Genomic DNA, 16147 nt, shown 5'->3' with positions numbered 1-16147 from the left:
GTATTACTTTTCAGGCTGCATTGTAAAGCAACAGCATAGAAAATGAAAGCATTTTCAACAAAAACTGGCACTGTGCCTGTAAGGCAGCCATGACCCCTGGCTTCTATCATGCCTCAGGGGTGACAGTTAGGTCAGTTGTTCTTTGCATAACCCTGAAGTTAGGGCTCAACAATAAACTATAGACATATTGACCATATCTCATTTACCCGAGGAGGTGGGTGGGTTGCTTATGACTGAGGAGGATACCCCTAGAAGAGAACTAGTATTACAGGTAAGTTTACTTATCCTTCAGGGATCCTCACCGATAGTCATAAGCACTGAATAGAATAGCATGCCCAACAACCACCTGCAGGTAAATGAGAAACACATGACCCAACCAAAGATTGTAACAGCCGAAAAATCAGCCGTTGAACAGATTCCTCAAGGAGATCTGGCCTACATGGGTATCTGCTCTAGTGTCTGAATCTAGACAGTAATGTCTGGTAAATGTATGGACGGACCTCCAGGTCGCCGCCTTACAAATCTCAGACATGGGCACATTATGAAGAAAAGCAGTAGTAGCCGCTTTCCCTCTGGTTGAATGTGCTTTGGAAGAAAACCCAAGGGTCTTCTGCGCCAATTGATAGGCAAGCTTGATACATGGAACACTGTATAAGGCTCTTTGGAACAGAGAGCTTTAATTTTGCTCACCCTGCGGGCTGACGTGATTGCTACCAAAAAAGCAGCCTTCCAGGAAATATGCTGCAAGGTCGCTCTATGAATGAGTTCAAAGGGAGGACCCATCAATTTCGATAGCACCAGGTCAACTCCCAGGGGGGTGACTGAGGAAGTACAAGAGGGTAGACCTTCTTCAAACCCTGTAGAAAATCTTTCACAGCTTGCAACTGGAAAAAAGAAGGTTGTGAAGGTGAGCGCATATAATCTATTATAGCAGCCAAATGCGCCTTAATGGAATTATAGTTCAACACTGCTTTAGCCAGATATAAAAGGTAAGGGAGGATGACCTCCTCCTGACCCTTGATCGGATGACAATTGTTCTGTATACAGCACATGTAGAAACGCTTCCACTTGCATGCATATGAATGCCTTGCGGAAGGCCGTCTCACCTCTTTCAAAATGGACATACAGTCCTGCGGCAGACCTCGGTGTTCATATTGTATGACCTGAGGAGCCATGCTGCCAAGTTCAGCGACGGGAGGTTGGGATGATGAATCCCTCCCATTCATCTTGGAGAGCAGGTCCGGCTTGCACAGAAGCTTCCTGTGTGGAGCCATTGACAGATGGAGAAGGTCCGTGTACCACCATTGTCTCGGCCAATCGGGTGCAATGAGGATCATCGTTGTGCACTAGTTAGTCAGCTTGCACACCACCTTCGGGATCAGCGGAAGGGGTGAAAAGGCATACACAAATTCCCCTGATTAATCTATCAAAAGGGCATTCCCTTTCAATCCTGGTCAATAGAATCTTGAGGCGAAGGCTCGGCATTTGTTGTTTGTCATCTGCGAAGAGATCTATGGTGGGACGACAACAAGACTGGAAGATGCCTTCGACTACTTAGTCGTTGAGAACCCAGTCCTCTGTCCTCGAAATGCCGGCTTAGAGCGTCTGCCCTCACATTCTATTCTCCTGGGAGGTGGACTGCTGTGACTGACAAATTGCGAGCCAGGAGCCAATGCCAATGCCAAATGTGTTGGACTTCCAGCGAAAGAGTCAGTGAGCGTGTTCCTACTTTCTTCTTCAAGTAGTACATTGTGGTGGTGTTGTCCGTTTGTACTAACACAGACAACTCCTAATTCGAGGGTAGGAATGCTTTGAGGGCTAGGTGGACTGCACTCAAATCCAACATGTTGATATGATTAGTACGCTCTTTGGGAGACCACAGACCTTGCATCTGGAGATGACCCATGTGTGCTCCCCATCCTTGTAGAGATGCATTTGTGATTAACGTCTGGGCAGGAGGAGGTTGATGGAACAGAACTCAGACCTGCATATTTTTCTTTTTTTTCCCCCAAGGAATGGATGCTCGCGCGCGTCTGACAGTGCAATCCTGTCGTCCCAGCGAGCTGACTGTTGGTTCCACTTGTCCTCCAGATCCTGCTGAAGAGGACGCATTCGTGGCCTGACATTCGGAACCAGGAAAATGCAGGATGCAATCGACCCTAGCAGGGAGGCCACCCTTTGCACCTATAGGTCCTTGTTGCAAAGCAAGGAGGATGATAGCTACCTCTTTTTTCAGAAGGTTCAGCTGATGACTATGTTTGCACTGGAGGAACGGGTGGAGGCAGATGTTGGAAACTAAGACAGTATCCATTCTGAAGTGTAGCTAACACCCAGCGATCTTTTGTAATGGTGTGCCACTCTTCCATATGATGTATGATGCTTTCCCCCACTGGAGTTGTTAACGGCGCTGGGGGAAGGAAGAATTCATGGCTTGGCTTGGGCTTTGTTGCAATTGTTGCCCTGGCGCGGATTTCCACCGCCTCTGGAATTACGCCTGCCTCTATATTGAGACTTCTGCTGCCCCTGCTGGTCCAGACCCTTCTGCCACTTAAACAAAGCTAGGGAGAGTATTGTCCGGACCTCCTCCGAGACCAAGGGCCGCACCTGCATAACCTGACCCCACAGGGCATGGGATTAACAGCCCAAAAAAACAGGTGTTCACATCCTGCAGTGCCAGGATGGTGGAAGAAAACATTTTCTTTCCTAAGGTTTCCAGCCTCTTGGATTTCAGATCCGGTGGGGTTGTAGGAAATGTGCCAGGATTTACCTGGGAGGTGGATACCTGGACCCCCAGGCTGTCTGGGGTAGGGTGTTGCATGAAGTTGGGGTTTCCTGGGGCTGAGGGGTGGCGGCGGGCAATCTTCCTGTTCACAGGAACCCCAATGCAAGGTGTGGACCAAGTCCCCAGCAGGACATCTGTGAAGGCGTCATGAACTGGAAGAAGTGGGTCATTCCTGTCTGAAGCACCTCCGTCAAGTGTTGACTGCCACTGAGAGTAGGCGAAGGTCCGGGATCAGCCTCATTTACCACCATAGCACTAGAAGCCACCCCGTCCGTAGTAACAGTAGGGAGACAGACCATCCCAGTATTTTTTAAAGGTGTCCAGTCCGCAGGTGTTCACCAAATCCTCACACCAGTCAATGCTGGGGTCTAGGTGCTGGTATTCTTCAGGGTCCAGCGACCCCTCTCAATCCTCCCCAGAGTCAAAGACCATAAGAATAGGTCTCAGGCTCTGACCTGGTCAGAATGGTTCCATTTGGCGTCGAACAACGTCCCTCCTGCTCCGCATTGGAGTCTGGAATAAGAATGGGGACGGCTTTGGTGGTAAGGCGGTGCTGGTCTGGATCCATTTGTGGATTCAAGAAGCCAGACTGAAGCCAGACTGCAGCCAGGTGCGGAACCGCCGGCAGTGAATAAGTTGGGGTACCTTCCGAACCCGTGATGCCTGAGGGTACACCAGCCGGAAAGGCGCGCAAATATGAGGTGGATGGGCCCCATTGAACTTGCTAAGCTGAGGCGTGGTTCACTTCAGCTCTCGAACTCAGGGAGGCGCACAGTTGGCCCAGGCGCAAACTCCATCGCAGAGCCAGGCCTCGAATGTCAACGTTCCTGTGTCTAGACATATGACTTCGACTGACTGGGTGAACTCAAAGCCTCTCCAACTTCTTACGCTTGTGGGACTAACCCAAATACTCTGCTCGATCCCAGGTGCTTCCTTTCGCCCAGGATCAAGACTGTTGCAGCGTAGCTAGTCGGGCAGCAAAGAGCTTGAGGGAGCACTACCTGAAGGCCTTGGGGTGCATGGTGAGGCAGTCGACGAAGATAGTCGTGTCGTGGTAGTGCTCAAGGCAAAAGAGGCAAAGAAGGTGCGAGTCCATCACCGACATTTGCCAGTGGAAGGTGCTGCAGGGCTTGAAGCCAGCCTTTTTAGTTGACATCCTGCCGCAGCACGAGAAAAATCTTAAAAATCTGACAACGTGGAAAAAGGTCAGACAATAATTGACTGGGGTAGCTTTCTTCAGATCTGAGAAGGCTGGCGTGGAAATAAAAGAACTGGTGTTGGCATGCTGCAGTGCCGCATATTACGGCACCTTGCACATCACTTTCAGTGTGGACAACCATGCGCAGCAGAACGACGCCACCTACTGGTGCACAGGGGTACTGCTCACAAACTTTCTATATCCAGTCTGACACCTGGTTACAATTCTAAGGTATGGAATCTGCAGCTAGAAGTCCCTTTCAGATATGAAACAGAGTGCGAGAGAGCCATGTTTTAGTCCACACCAAAAGAACTGAAGAGGGTGGTGGACGAACTGGCAAGGGTAACCATCTAGGAAAGAGGTGAGGCTGGTATACAGAGCAGAACTACTTTTAGGTAGTTTCCAAGCATGCCACAAGGAGGCAGGTTAGTCATCTGTTGATATTAGTGGATAACCAGGACACAGCAGACTATGGAAACAAGTAGCCATTTTATTTAGCCTACAACACTGAGATCCTCTGACAGACATGGGGTGAATTTTGCAAAATCTAAAGACCTGGCGTATTATGACACAACGAGCTAAGTATTCAAAAATCCTATTACAACAAGCATTTGCAATGCAATAGGTCTCGCATTATTAAAGTTTGAGCTATTGGCATTTTAAATAACGCAACACCAATAGCTCAAACTTTCATAATGCGAGACCTATTGCATTGCAAATGCTTGTTTTTTATGGTTTTGGAGCTCCTATCGGCCTTAATTATCCTTGCAACAAATGGAGCTGAAGTATTTCTTTTTTGGCATCTGGTCAGCTGTGCCCAGTAGCAGGCAGGGTATTTATTCAGAAATCCGGCTTCGGCCACATTCTGGCCATGCTGCTGTTTGACTTCCTCTCCGCCCCTGCAGATTGGCATCACGAAGTCCTAGAACTTGCAAGGAGTTGGCAGTGTGTAGGGTATTCGGGACGGGTAGCAGAAGGGGTGGGGTCTGGTTGTGTCAAACAATGGAGCGGAGCTTTGCATTTTCATCAATGTTTTTCCCAAACATTTGTAAAGAGATTTTAGAAACCATTTAAAAGGGCAATTCATGGCATAATCCAGTACTTAGTCTTTTTGTCTAGTGCTTTGAGACCGGCCAAAGCACACAATCTCATTGCTTTACATTTAGAGTCTCAGAAGCAATCTTCATATCCGGCTAATGAGCCATCCGAACCCTTTCCAGTACTTGTAAGCACCACGCTGGTTGCAAAAATGAAAATCGGGCACTTTCCCCGAATCTTGCCGTGCATACATTTAAAATAAACCCTGATCAATGACTCGTAGGCTCGTCACTGCACCTTGGCACAGCATGATTTAAGGGTGGGGCACGGCAGACTTGGCGGGAATTTAATAACCTGTGTAACGCTTATGATCCAGTAGCTATGATTGAAACGGGCGAGAATGACTTCCTTCACCTGATCTCGGGGTTGACCCACTTGGTGCAAGTGGCACACAGCCCTCCAAAACTGCGATCTGTAATATTAGGTTCATATCAAGGCTGAGCCTCGTCGACACCACTTACATAGAGGGTGGGTGAGCCAACAGATTTACAGGGACCGCCGCGCCAAAAGTCTGACTCGGCTCTTAGGACCCGTGCACAAGCCAAGCTCTGAAAATGCTTGCTATGCAAACCACACAACAAACATCAGGTGAAATGTGATAAAGTCATTTTAAAGTTCAAACAAGTAAATGGTGTTTTACAAATCTATTAAATACTCCTGCAAGGCTTCAGTTACGTCATTAGTGAACGCGCGCATTGTACCTGCATGTATATCAATGCTCCTACCTTTGTACTACACTGTGCAGACAGGCAAGTAGAGGTACATTGCGAGGGGTTGATAACCTTTCTTTAGAGGGAGGCTAATTCTAACAATGATAGATCGTGCCTGTGAGGACTGAAAACATACCAAAAGCCTAAGTTTCAAACAAATGGTGTTTTAAAAAACTGTGAAGTACTCCTGCACGGCTAAAACTACGTAATTGGAAAATGCGCGCATGCTCACTGCTCCTACGTTTGTACTTCACTTTACAGGCAGACAGACAATTTCGAAGGAGACATCGCATTAGTTTGCAATGGCTTCAAGCACGCCATTCAACAACAAAAAAAAAAAAACGTGCACGCGCAACAGCAAGGCGTGTCATTTACCATGCCAGTTGCTCTGTTGCTCTTCTCTCTTGCTTAAAGAACGCCACACAGGAAAAAAAAAATGCCCTTAATTGGTAACACGCATTCACTCGCACAACAGCAAGGCGTGACATTTCTATTAACATGCCCATCGCTCTGTTGCTCCTCCCACGGCCTATTGGTGTCTGTTACGAGCTTCATGCGACTAATAGACACCAGTAGCCCATGGGAGGAGCAATGCGCGCGACAAGCCAATAGTGGGAAGTCTTTTGTTTCAGATGAACGCCAAGACCAATGACGTTACACCAAACAAATAACACGCACGAGCTTCCAAAGTGACTGCTGAAACCCCGTTTTTCGATGACAAAATGCCTCGCGCTGCGCGAAGCACTGCTACGCAGTGCAATGCTAGGCGTGAGACCCAATAAAAAACGATGTTCAAACAGTATCTAGAAACGTAAGGTTGCTTATTGAAAACTTTATAAAGCATAGTGAAATGGTCAAGAACCAACCACCCCTTAACTGACCTTCCCATCAGTCCATAAAGCTCAGCATCTACTTTTAAAATAACCTAAATGTCAAGTGACAGTTTCATAAGACTGTGGAGTTATTTCCTTCAAGCTTTACTAGCCGTACTATTGTTTAAACTCCCCCTCAACGTCCCCCAAAACGACTACTGATTTTTAGGGCTCGCCGTAGCCTTGCTCCTCAAATGCTGTTGCTGTGTTGCCATATCTCTAGGGACACTCTGCTTGAACACTCTACTTGCTATCTGCAATGCTACATCCGCTATGCTTGCCTCTAGACACGTTGATCCCTAGTAGACTCTGCGTTGGTCAGTTTCAGAATCAGGAGGGGCAGTCACCACGCAGTCTCTTCTTTGTCTTACATCTGCCCTGCCACCATTTACTTCGGACCCTCACACCTCCTCACCCTCACAACCTCACACACCCTCACAACCTCACACCCCCTCACAACCTCACACCCCCTCACACACCCTCACATCCCCTCACACACCCTCACGACCTCACACACCCTCACAACCTCACACACCCTCACAACCTCACACACCCTCACAACCTCACACACCCTCACCCTCACCCCATCACTCAGGGGCACCACCACATCACTCGAGGGCACCACCACATTCTTCTTCTTTCTTTTTTCATTTGTATGGCGCAACAGCTACCCTGAGGGTTTTCCGGCACCTTGGATCTGTTTAACTGAACAAAGAGTACGCTAGGCTGGTCTTGAATCAACCAGCGGGCACCCCTTCACTGCCACTGCTGAAAACCTTGCACTGGCTTCCAGTTAAACAAAGGACTTTTTTCAAAGTCTGCTGCCTGACCTTCTCTGCTCTTCAAGGTATAGGCCCAGTATATCTCCAACAGAAACTGGAAACGCCTATTCCCAACTGCCCAATGAGGTCTAGCTCGTTGCTACTACTCCACACTCCGCGTATTAAATGCAGTAGGTCAGGAGGCAGGGCCTTTTCTTATTTGGCCCCTAAATACTAGAACAGTCTCCCCGTGACCCTTAGAAGTATCCCCTCCTACATGGCTTTCAGGAAACTTCTTAAAGCATACCTGTTCTAATACTGCCTTATCTGGTTATTTGTTTCTTGTTGTGACTAAGAAAAAGCGCTGAGATGCCCCTTGGAGATTCGTGCGCTATACAAACTATCCTAACATAACAAAACATAACTGTGGACGCTACTGATTAAAAAGCCAGGCTTTGACTCCCCTCCGGTATTGGAGGGGACTAGGTTCCAGACGTAGTTTGAGTGGAAGAGAATTCCATAGAACTGGGGCCAAATAAGTGAATGAGTATCCGCCCAAGCGTGCTCGTTTGAACCTGGGGACAACAAATTTGGCTTGAGACATAGACCGAAGAGTGCGGGAGGGCAAGTATTTCTGGGCCAGTTTACATAAATAGGTAGGTGCTTCCCTCACATTGATCCGAAACATATAGCAGAGTCCTTTAAATTTCACTCTATTGGCAATCTTCAGCCAATGCAATTTCTTCAAATGTTCTGACATGCTTGTACGCCCTGGGAGATGAAGGAGCAACCTAGCTGTGGCATTTTGAATAACCTGAAGATGGTTAATAGTGTCTTTATTAGCTCCTAAATAAAGGATGTTTCCGTAGTCTAATCTAGAGCCTATTAAGGCCTATAATACTGTTCTCTGTGCCCCTTACGGGAGTTGCCACAGTATTTTCCTCAACCATTTGAGGATTGCAAAGCATGTTGAAGCCGTTTTAGCGGTTTGTGTGCGCATTGACAACTTATCAACTATTATCCCGAGGTTGCGAGCAGATTGTACCGCAACCGGGGTCGGGCCCATTTCAACCGGCCAATGAGTGGGGCCCCAAAGATCCTTATGATCACCAAAGATAAGTAACTCTGCTTTTTCCGCGTTCAGTTTTAATTTGTTTGAGTGAAGCCAATCAGCCATTCTCAGGAGTCCAGAACGGAGAGGGGAATATTAGATTTGTCAGTAGTTGCTAGGGAGAACACTCATTGCGTATCATCCGCGTAGGAATAAATAGTAAGGCCCATTTCTTCAGCAATTTTAGCTAATGGGGTAACAAATATTGAATAATAATGGACTCAATATAGAGCCCTGGGGTACCCCGTAGAGGGAGTTCAGGATATCAGAGGAGTTGTTTTTAGAAAAGGCCTAAAAGGTCCGATGTGAAAGGAATTGTTCCAGCCACCTTAGTGCTTTCCCTCTTACTCCTATGTCCTCTAACGTCTGAATCAGGGTTTTGTGGGAGATGGTGTCAAAGGCGGCACTCAAATCTAAAAGAATGAGTGCCGTTGTGCCACCGACATCCAGTTCTTTTGGATGGCTTCAGTGACCCCTTCTAAACCCTGACTGAGAATAGTGCAGCAGATTGGTATTATTGACAAAGTCAGCTAGTTGTTTATTTACGTGCTTTTCCAGAATTTTCGAAAAAAATGGTAGTAATGATATTGGGCGAAAATCTGAAAAAAATCTGGGTCGCCATTTGCCTTTTTTAGCAAGGGAACTACCATAGCATGCTTCCAGTCATCGGGTACCACAGCTTCCTTTAAAGAAGCGTTTAACAAAGATCTGATTACACCCAGAATGAAAGGATCCAGCTGCTTTAGAATGGACGCAGGAATTGGGTCTTGAGGTGAGCCTGATCTAATGCTGTTATGTACTTCTACAAAAGTAGTGTTGTCCATAGATGGCCACCTTGTTAGTACGTTCTCCGGGGAATTCACCCTTTCGGCTCTCACTGGGGAGAGAGGCTGTTGCTACAGACTCTGTAGCCTCATCATTTTTGATAAAATTAGAATAAATCTTAGTTATTTTCTCATTAAAAGAAAGTTAGCTATGAGATTGCATTGCGTAGTGGACAGAGTCGGGGGTTCTGGTTGGTGAGCCGCTCCTGCCAGGTTTTTTAAAACTTAAAAAAGGGTGCCAGGGTTGTTGCTCTGTGCGACTAAGATGGTGTCTTTAATGTAATTTCCCTTAGCTATTTTACAGGACAAATGGTAGGCATTAAGCGCTTGTTTATATATTTCCTTAGTAGCTAGGTTATAATCTCTTCTCCACTGCCTCTCTAATTTTTTACAAATACTTTATTCTTCTCTTAATTCTCTGCGACACCACCACATCACTCTGCGACACCACCACATCACTCTGGGACACCACCACATCACTCTGGGACACCACCACATCACTCTGGGACACCACCACATCATCACTAAGCACCACAACAGCACTGTCCTTGCTTGCTACCAACAAGCATTGCCATAGCCAATAGGACTCGCATTAGGAAAGTGTAAGCTATTGGCTTTGTGAATAAAAATGCTATTAATTTATATATTTTGGAAGCCAACACATTAAAAAAAAATTGTAATTTACAAACCAATAGCTCACACTTTACTAATGTGAGACCTATTGCATTGCAAATGCTTGTTCATAATCTCACCTCCACTGTGTCAAACCATCAAGTTCATTTTTATTATGCAGTTTCTTCTCAAACCCATTATGGCTTTGTGAAATGTGCCAGACTTGCGCTGTTTCCTATCGGTCACTGTATGTCCCTCAAGCCCGAATATATTCTGGAGCCCTTCTAGCCTAAAAACTTTTCTGTTTGCTCTACAGGAATTCAAAAATATTACTCTGTTTGCTTCCCAAAAACTTCAGAATTATCCAACCCAAAAGAACATAAGTTTTCCGAGAGGCGACTTAACCCTAACCGTTTTATACATAGATAGAGCAATTAGTTTGCTTTTCATTTACCTGATGCTCAGCCATGGATTGGATGCTGGAGAAGGGGGCGTGGCTGTGCTGGCTTGACATGTTTGGCTCAGTGGGAGAGAACCCCAATGAGGCAGGCAGGCAGATGTTGGAAGGCGGCTTGCATCCTGTGCTACTGCCACCTAAAAGACAAAAACCAGAACATGAGTAATTCTGCAGCATAGATAAATAGATTTGAAAAGTTACATGACACTTAGCTTTCAGACGTAAATATGAAACTACTATACAACCATAGAAGAGATCAAAAAAGAGACAGGACATAGAAGGCGCAACTCGTAAGTATGACATGCTTGGTTCGCTCTTTTCCATACGTTTGTAGTTAGGCTGGGAGTGTGGGCAGAGGTTTGGTATGGAGAGGCTAAAGTGTGAGAACGTATCTGTTCAAAACAAGCGGGAAGAAACCTTATATTAGCCTACAAGTCAAAGACCACCAGAAATGGCTAAGTGGAGTCGGTCTGCTTTAATAGGTACAGAGCTGGGTTGACCTGCTGATTGATACAGGATTTCTACCATTTCATATGACCATTAGACAATCTCTGAAGACTTTTCTCTCAAAAACCCTGCATAATTTCTTTACTTTAAGCCATTGATCTTTTTCATTCATCCTCATCTGTTGCATTCTGTTGCTCCTTTAATTTGTTAGGTTAGCACTGATTTATTAAGGAAACAGAAAAGCAAACCATACAGTAGTGATCAATCTTGCATCATAGTCACCGAACACCAATCTCTGGCATCTGGCATACTTTTATTTCACCTGCACTTTAAAAATTGATTTCAAAGTACTTGGAGAACGTGAGTATAGCTAAAAAAATTGCAATAAATAGCTGAAACTAGCAGTACAGAACTGGACCCTGCAGACAGAGTAATGCTTTCCGGATGCTTATGGAGTCTGCTTTTATTAAGTGTTCCTGGTCTAAGAATCCAGTCTATGGTTTTCATATTCGATAGATATTTTAACCGTGAATTTTGGGGTTGTATTGCTCATTTCTTTTAATCAATAGGGATGTTGAGAGGGACAACAAGTAGAATGAAACATGAATGCACACAAAAATGATTTTGTTGCATTTTAGGGTAGTGCATATCACCCCTTCCTTCAAATCGAAACTGCAATAGGTGCTGGCAATTCAAGGGCGTAGCTAGGGGGAGGAGAGAGTGGGGGGTCCTCCTCAGGCGGCACTATTTTGGGGGCGGCTGGTGTTCTGCTGATTCCATCTCCCCATCTGGCTGTGCTCCCCACTCGTTTGTGCACATGCTATCTGAAAATGCTCTTTTCCTAAATACAGGTATTTTTTGCGCTCCCCCATTGTTCTGCCGTTTTAGTACACGTGTGTCATTTCACGCATGGGCACCAAGTAATTTGTCATTCAATTTGAAGCTCCTGTGGCAGCGTTACCACCACTACCAGTGATTGTGGTAGTTAACCAGCCTGTGAAGACAGCCACCACCGCGACGCGCGCATGAACTGGGCCGGACTTTCATGAGTTAACCAGCCTGTGAAGACACATACGAAATTATATTCAAAATTATTGCTTAAAACAGTAATTGTTTGCCAACTTTACGCATACCATAACAGTTTTCTGTCAGACGCAAGCACAAACAGCTGCAGCTCTTTAGGGGAGGCATAGACATACGGCCAGGCACCAACATGCAGGTTATAGCTGTATTTGTTTCTCCCCTCTGAGGTAGTGGGTGCACAAACCGACGGGGGAGCACATCTAGTTAGGTTACAGCTGTATTTGTGAGCTCCCCTCGTAGGGGGAGCACGTGCTACCATTGAAGGCCCGGAAAAACATTTTGGGTCAGCCCATATACCCTCACTGGTGCAATTAGGAGGATGACATTCACTGCATCATCCTAAGCCTACCTGAAGGCCATACATTCAAGGTAGTAGGATAGGGAGTGATGGCTGGGACGAGGAAGACCAGGTGTAATGAAGGTTACTGTTAAGTAATTTGGCCATTTTCTCTACGCCCTTTGTCCTTATACCATTCTTTATATGGAATACCAAAACAAGACCATACTTCCTCTTAAAACAAGGCAACCCTCAGAAAACCAAGGCCCAGATTTACTGCTCCTCATGAAACGGAGGGCTACGTAAAAAACTGCCCCAGGGTCTTGAGAAAGTGTTAAAGATGAAATTATTGTTAGATGTATACGATGTAACTGATTATGGTATCCCAACTCTAGTCTACTGCGAACAGCTTCAGATACATTCCCTACTCCAACTTTGAGTGCTCATGTATATTTATTAAAGAATTATGGTCCTATGTTCCTACATTGGTGTGCCCCCATCTTCCGATGTTTGTTTCTGAATGACTGTTCCTTTTTGGTCATTTGTGTCAGTCACACCTGTGGGTAGCAGGGTGTTTGAATGGTGAGCACCACAACATTATACAGACAATCCCTTTTATAAACCTTGCTTTTTTCTTACAAGACTTGAACTCGCTTTGTATGTGCAACTCCTTGCCCCACTACCATCATTATAGTTTGTACGAGCAGCGCTTCTCACTAAATCTACTACTGTGGGATTTTCTGTCCTTTGTGCATTGTAGTGCTGCAGTTTTTTATGCTGGTGGGCCTTCATCAACTGAGACTTGACCTTGAGGATTGCTCTATGCTTACGCACTTTCTTATGCAATGGAGTATAGAGTTGTGTTCTAACTCAAACCCTGCCAATCCACCCCTGCTGCTCGCCGTAATTTTTCCCCAGACCCTCCGTCCTGCAGCTACCTACCATGGACAATTTTTCCCCAGACCCTCCGTCCTGCAGCTACCTACCATGGACGGCAATCTGAGGGATAGCCCCGGGCGCCAAAAGCTCTAGCTACCCCACTGTGGCCATTGGAAGCAGATTTCTTCCTAATGATATAGACATATGCTATAGTGCAGGGAGTATACAAGTAAATCAGCATTTTTCAAGCAGGCCACACTGGAGGGAAAAACAAAAGAATATTAAAATAAGTCTTTATGGGAAGTTATCACATAAAAACAGAAATAAGGTGCCTCAGATTTTATTTTAAACTTATTTTGCACTTGCCTTGCTAATATTTGGCAAAATGATTGTGAGACACGGTCTTCGAAAATCAGAACTTGCTAATTAAGAGTGGTACTAAGAATTGAGAAAACAGTCGGCTTGGACGCCAGACAATTGAATACAAACCTGAACCAGGTGGGACGGGAACTGTACGTGCTGCTTGAGCGGGAAATGTGAACAAAACAACTACCTGAACAGAACAGGTAGTGACTAGACAGCACGAGATGCAGAAACTACTTATGAGTATAGTGCAACTATCTGTACACAGTAGGCATCTACTAGCCTAAACGCGATGTAGGTACTAGATGCAGCAGAAGGTACGGTCTGCACACAATCATCCAATGCTACTGAGAAGTGAATGACTAACTGACTCAAATATTTTCAAACAAATTGGATAGCCAAACCAAATGTAACATTTTCTGGAAAAGGCGGATAGGAAACCGTCATATGCTTTGCCATGGGCATAAAAGCAGAAACAATCATCAACTTTATTATAAAATGCATAGATCTAATTAAATGCAAAACAAAACCAGCCAACAACAGCTCTCTCTCCTGAAGAAAGTAAAGCTGTTTGTTTTGGAAAGTCACATCAGAATTGCTGTTCAGGCCCTTGAATTCTCACATCTGGATAGAGGTAATTCCCTACTGCATGGCATCCTAGGCTCCACACTGGCACCCACATCTCATCCAGGGTCTGAAGAAATATGATCATATCATCCCTATCTTGCTGGAACTCCATTGGCTCCCCTTGCTGGCTCACACCATCCTCAAATAGCTGCATCATTAAATAAAAGCAATCACAATCCGCGCCCCCGCTTATTATGCAGACTAGCTCATCATCTCATGTTGATCTCGTCACACTCTGAGAGGACACTATTGGATTGCAGGCTAAGAAGTGTAACACATTATAACCAAGACAACAGGCCTTTTGCATCTATGCACCCAGGATCAGGAACGACACCACTGTTATCCATTAGCTCCAATTTATGAAAGATTTGAGGACTTCTTTTAAGAATCACCATCACAATGCATTAATTAATGTGCAGGAGAAACTCACTTGTTTTGTTTGAACACCTTAAATCACAATGCCTATTTTCTCATAATAATGCGATGCTGTTGTATGTAAGTTGGGTACACAGGCAGGAGCATCAATTTAGTCACCAGGCTGCCTTAAGGCCATACACTGGCAAAGGATGTGGTATCTGCCGCAAGCAAACACCGGCAAAACATAGACAGACTGATAGACATGGAATATCTAGGAATGAAAGTGTGTATTTTTTTGATGCCGATATAGATATTAGCTAGTGGTTAGGATTCCTTAATTTAATGATCACCATCTGATATGCTGCTATTTTCAAATATTTACAGGCATCACATTTTTTTATTGTTTTTATTTCTGCAATAATGCTCAGTCATATATTCTGCACGCACTAGAAGTGAGCATTAATAATTAATTTATACAAAAAATGAGGGAGGGTGATCCAGTTCGATCAGAAGGGCAGAAGTACCACTCAACGGGAGTGGAAGGTCCAGCCACAGTCTGTGCCCTACGAAAGTGTTTATCAAAAAAGATGGACAAGGCTGTTCCTAGAATGTGCTGGTCACAAAGAGGAGGGATTGTGGTGGTTGACTTCGAAGGGAAACTGATACACCACCATGTTCAGGAAACCGACCGACCGCAATTGCCTGCTCCACTTCTCCAGCCACCACCCTAAAGCCCTACGAACTAACCTTTCGTTTGGGCAATTCTTAAGAGTGAGGCGGAATTGCAGTAGCCTCTCTGAGTACAGGAACCAATCCGCTATTTTATCTAGAAACCTGGCCGAGAGGGGATATCCATGCAGAGATATAGCAAAGGCCCAAAAAAGAGCCAAGAATAATCGCAGAGAGGCCCTACTGGAACACAGGGTGAAAACCCCTAAGGAAAACGAACCCATGACTTGTGTAACTACTTTTACGCCAGTATCATCGAAAGTTAAAAGTATTATCAAACGCCATTGGCAAATTTTGAATACTGGTCAATCAATCAATCATGACATTTGTATAGCGCGCTACTCACCAGGAAGGGTCTCAAGGAGCTTGGGGAAGGGGTCCACTACCGCTCGAACAGCCAGGTCGTCAGTTGCTTCCAGAAGGAGAGGTGGTCCTGGGTCAGCCGAAGGTGGATGGGGAGGGAGTTCCATGTCTTGGCCACCAGGTAGGAGAAGGATCTGCCTCCGGCGGTGGCTCTTCGGATGCGTGGTACGGTGGCGAGGCTGGCAGACCGTAGCTGGCGGGTGGGTGTGTGGAAGGTCAGGCGGTCGATGAGGTACTTGGGGCCCAGGTCATGGAGAGACTTGTGTGAGTGGGTGAGGAGCCTGAACGTGATCCTCTTGCTGACAGGGAGCCAGTGCAGGTCCCTCAGGTGGCCGGAGATGTGGTTGCGTCGGGGGATGTCCTGGATGAGTCGGGCGGAGGCGTTCTGGATACGTTGGAGTCTTTTCTGTAGCTTGGCTGTGGTTCCGGGGTAGAGGGTGTTTCCGTAGTCCAGTCGGCTGGTGACGAGGGCCTGGGTGACTGTCTTCCTGATTTCGGTCGGGATCCATCGGAAGATCTTGCGGAGCATGTGGAGGGTGTGAAAGCATGAAGAGGAGACGTCGTTGACTTTTTTGGTCATCGAGAGGGAGGAGTCCA

General features: G+C 45.9%; 1 protein-coding gene across 1 annotated transcript in view; it reads right to left on the bottom strand.

Moving 5' to 3' along the window:
* LOC147701406 (dual specificity tyrosine-phosphorylation-regulated kinase 1B-like) overlaps positions 1-16147 on the bottom strand; it is a 493059-nt gene that overhangs the window by 236183 nt on the left and 240729 nt on the right. Inside the window, exon 2 of the mRNA XM_086930085.1 lies at positions 10423-10562. Within this exon, the coding sequence (XP_086786211.1) occupies positions 10423-10562 (140 nt within the window). The remainder of the gene's footprint in view (positions 1-10422; positions 10563-16147) is intronic.

Source organism: Lissotriton vulgaris, chromosome 7, assembly GCF_964263255.1.
Source record: "Lissotriton vulgaris chromosome 7, aLisVul1.2, whole genome shotgun sequence".
Taxonomy (NCBI): domain Eukaryota; kingdom Metazoa; phylum Chordata; class Amphibia; order Caudata; family Salamandridae; genus Lissotriton; species Lissotriton vulgaris.
This window is presented reverse-complemented; position numbering and strand designations above follow the sequence as displayed.